Source organism: Suricata suricatta, chromosome 4 (genome assembly GCF_006229205.1).
Source record: "Suricata suricatta isolate VVHF042 chromosome 4, meerkat_22Aug2017_6uvM2_HiC, whole genome shotgun sequence".
Lineage (NCBI taxonomy): Eukaryota > Metazoa > Chordata > Mammalia > Carnivora > Herpestidae > Suricata > Suricata suricatta.
This window is the reverse complement of record NC_043703.1, coordinates 2,082,541-2,086,219: the sequence shown is the minus strand read 5'-3', so window position 1 is coordinate 2,086,219 and position 3,679 is coordinate 2,082,541. Positions and strand designations below refer to the sequence as shown.

The 3,679-nt window shown below is 54.7% G+C and overlaps 1 protein-coding gene and 1 long non-coding RNA gene across 3 annotated transcripts in view; one reads left to right on the top strand and one right to left on the bottom strand.

Moving 5' to 3' along the window:
* ANKRD10 (ankyrin repeat domain 10) overlaps positions 1-440 on the bottom strand; it is a 31,699-nt gene extending 31,259 nt beyond the window's left edge. The window contains exon 1 of one of the 2 annotated variants that reach the window (XM_029936440.1): positions 70-440. In XM_029936440.1, the coding sequence (XP_029792300.1) occupies positions 70-279 (210 nt within the window). In that variant the 5' untranslated portion in view covers positions 280-440. The remainder of the gene's footprint in view (positions 1-69) is intronic. The other variant, XM_029936439.1, reaches the window with a different exon arrangement.
* LOC115289311 lies at positions 102-3,287 on the top strand. The gene is made up of 2 exons (XR_003907551.1): positions 102-326; positions 2,878-3,287. It is a non-coding gene; the product is annotated as an uncharacterized LOC115289311 (long non-coding RNA).
* Positions 3,288-3,679: the final 392 nt, after the last annotated feature.

Sequence of the window (3,679 nt, the reverse complement as noted above, 5' to 3'; positions counted from 1 at the left end):
GCCCCCCACCTTCCCCGGCCCACCACGGGAAAGCTGCGGAAAATGGCGCCTTAAAGCGCCCGCGCCCACCTTGCCGAAGTGCGCGGCCCAGTGCACGGGCGTCCAGCCGTAGAAGGAGTCTTCGGCGGCCAGGTGGGCGCGCGGCGTCTGCTGCAACAGCGAGCAGAGCGCGGCCAGGTCCCCGTCGCGGCAGGCGCGGTGCAGCGGGAAGCGGAGCGACAGCAGCTCCTCGCTGGAGAAGCCCGCCTCCACGCCTGCGCCCGCTCCTGCCGTCGACATGGTCCGTCACCGGAGAGCGTGGGCTAGCTGGCCGAGAGGACGCGCGGGTGAGGACCCGAGAGGCCGTCCCCTGAGCACAAAGGAGCGAGAGTGGTGGTGGTGCCGCCGCCGCCGCCGCGTCCTGCCGAGTCGAACCCAGCCGAGCGCGTACAGGGGGCGGGGCGGGGCGGGGGCGGGGCCTGCCGCGGGCAGGTCTGAGGCCTGTGTCTGCGGACTCCGGGTCTGAAGGTGGGGCCTGCAGTGCCAGGGGGCGGAGCTTGGTGGACCCCGGGCTGACTCCGTGGAACAACAAGCGGGCCGGGGGGCGAGGCCTAGGCGGGGGCGGGGTCTGGGGAGCCGCGAAGAGGCCAGAAGCAGGGGGCGGGGCCTGGCTGGACCAGGGTAACGGCGGACGCCTGTACCAAAAGGCGGGCCGGGACTCGGGTGGAGCCTAGGGAGTCGGCAAAGAGGCCGGGAGCAGGGGGCGGGGCCTAGTGGGGCCCCAGCGGGGGCCCCGGAAGCGGCAGACGCCTGGAGCGGGAGGCGGGTCAGGAGAAGGCGGGGCCTGGGAGTCGGCTACGAGCCCGGGGGCAGGGGGCGGGGCCTACCGAGGTTGGAATGCAGTTGACGCCGGGTGCCGGGGGCCGGCGGGTCCCGGGAACAGGGGAATGGGGGTGGGGAACTGAGAGAGGGGACATGGGAAGTTGGAGCGGGGACTCGGGATCCGGGAACGGGGAGCCCGGGAACCCGAAGCGGGGAGCCCGAGTGCCTGGAGTAGGGAGTCCGGAGCCCGGCAGCGGGGAGGCCGGGAACGGGGAGCGCTGGAAACCTAGGAGTCCCGGAGCGGAAAGGAGCCGGAAGGCCGGGAACGGGGGAGCTGCGTCGAAGCGGATCCTGCCGCGTGCCCCACCCAGACCCCAGGTCCCGCAGTCAGACCTGCCTCCCCCGGCTCCGTCCTCTGCCGGCGCCTGCTTGTCAGGCGAGCTTCGAGAGCAGCCAGCAAAACCCTGGAAAATCCTGTCAGTGACAATCACACTAAGAATCACAGTTTTCTTAACAGATTTTTTTTCTGATTATGAGTAATACGTGAAAATCAATAATTTCACTATCGAGGAATAACTACTCTCAACGTTTATGAATAGTTCCTTACAGTACTTTAACCATATAGTTTCATGATATATATTCTTTTTCTTTATATATATTGCTTTTCTTTTCCTTTTTTTTTTTAATCACAATTCTGAATCACAGTAATTCAACTTTAAGTAGGTAACCAGATGTCTGGGAAAATAATGGTGCATTAGATAGCACCTGGCAGCATTAGTTAATAAGACAAGAAATTAGGCACCTCATGCCTAACAAAGGGAAATTGTTAATTTATGGTATAAACCTATAACACATTCCTATATTCATAAAACAAACATGTTGATTACAATGTGAACGGAACACTTTGGGAGGTGCCCCAGATGCAGAAAGTGAGAAAAAACAGCAGTGTTTCAATTCAAGCAGCAATTAGTAATGCAGTGGGAAATATGAATAAGGCAGGTTCTGCTTCCTCTCCAGGAATTTATAATCTGTTAGATGAGGCAAGCAAGAATATTTCAGTAGTGGAAGCAGTACCTTTGTTTGGACCAGAAAGGGAGAAATCTCCTGCAAACTCATTGCCAGCTTGAATTCTGGAGTGGACAGAATTCAGCCATTTTTCTTCGCATACACCAGGCTGATTGTAATCTGATTGCCTCTGTAAGATGTACACCATAATGACTGCCCCTTCCTGGGACAGTAGCACCCCATTCTGAATGTGCCTTGTCCTCTGTAATAACAAGAGGGAGGAATTGCTTATGCCTCTTTACAGTGCCCGCCGCAGCCGACAGAACTGAGACCCAGATCAGCTGAGAACTTGCACAAGGGCGAACGGTGTGCCTGGGGCAGAGCTGAGAATAATCGCCAGACCTCGTTTCCAATCCAGTTAGACTTTTTTAACCTTGGAACTTATTTTGCGTAAAGAGCCTTAAGGCCTAGGAAAATAAAGTAGGTTATAGTGACACCATACTTAGAATGCCATCCTTCCTCAATTAAGATGACTTTCTGGCTTTCAGAGTGACTATGACTATGGACATATTTATTTATTTCATTCTATGTACATATTTAAGTAACTGAAATAGATCATCAACCTAGATCCAATGGTGGGTCCTTAAGATAGTCTGCATGATAATTGTGGATATAAGAGTTATAAAGGGGGTGTGATGAGTGCTCCCAAATGCCAGTGTTCTGGTTGGTTTGTCTCAAGTTTTGCCCAACTCACAATTATTACCAATTTCCTTTGGGATTCTTGTTTCTAAAAAGCTCTGCGGGCAAAGCGGGGGAAAACTAGATTCATCACTCATGTGCTTTGATTTATTTGACTAAGCAACCATAAATAAGTGACAGGACAGTCTCTTCTTGACCATCCTACTCAGTCTCCCCCCAAATCTTGACTAGGCTTGAAGATTTGGACTTGTGTGTTTGTCTCTGCATTGTCCAATTTTAGCAAGACTCTTGCTAAGTTGGTTGAGCTAGAATTCCCATCCCCCATATCAGATCGACTTTGATGTCTAATCAGTTTCTTCACCCCCCATCCAGCCTCAAGTGATGTTGGCTCAACCCAGCCTGCATTCAGCAAGAATCCTGCTGGATCAGTTTAGCCAGAACCTGATGGTTGGTTAGCTGGCCCCCGTGTGTTGTCGTGGTAATGTTCCACCGTCCATCGCCCACCCAGGTAAAGAAGCTGCCCGTGCTGTTCTCAGAGCTGTCTGATCTCTCTTCCTACTGCAAGAAAAAGCAGGATCCTGGCTCCTGCTGCCTCCCCCTCCCCCCACCGGAATACAGTCCACCTTACTCTGCTTTAATATTGTCTCACTGAACAAAGTTTTGGAATAATAATCTTTTTCTTTAACATGAGCAAACTTGGGTATTTGAAGAGATGATTCAGATACACGAAGGAAAACAGGAAAACTCAGAGTCAAAGTATCAAAATAAAAACCCTGCACTTAGGATTGCATTGTGTGAGGAATTGCTCAAATAGGGCAGGGTTCAGGTGAAGGCGCGTCCCAGAGACTCGCAGAACTGCCACAGGCCGTGGGGACATCCGTGGGAGCTGTTTTCACGCTTGGAACGGGACACGGTCAACGCTGCGTCACGAGAGGTGAGATGGCGGAAGAAGGAAGCGACGCGGGCTGCGCACGCGCTAAGGCCCGTCCTTCGTCACTGCGAGCCAGCGGCCCAGCTGGGGCCCGGGTGACCCGGCGAGGGCTCCCAGGAAGCCCCACAGCCGTCGAGGCTGGCTGTGCATGGGGTAGCCCCCTGGCACGGCCCCTGGGCCTGGACCGCACGCGGGAGCAGGGCCTTACAGCTCGCTCTCATCTGTGCCCCTCCCCACCATCTC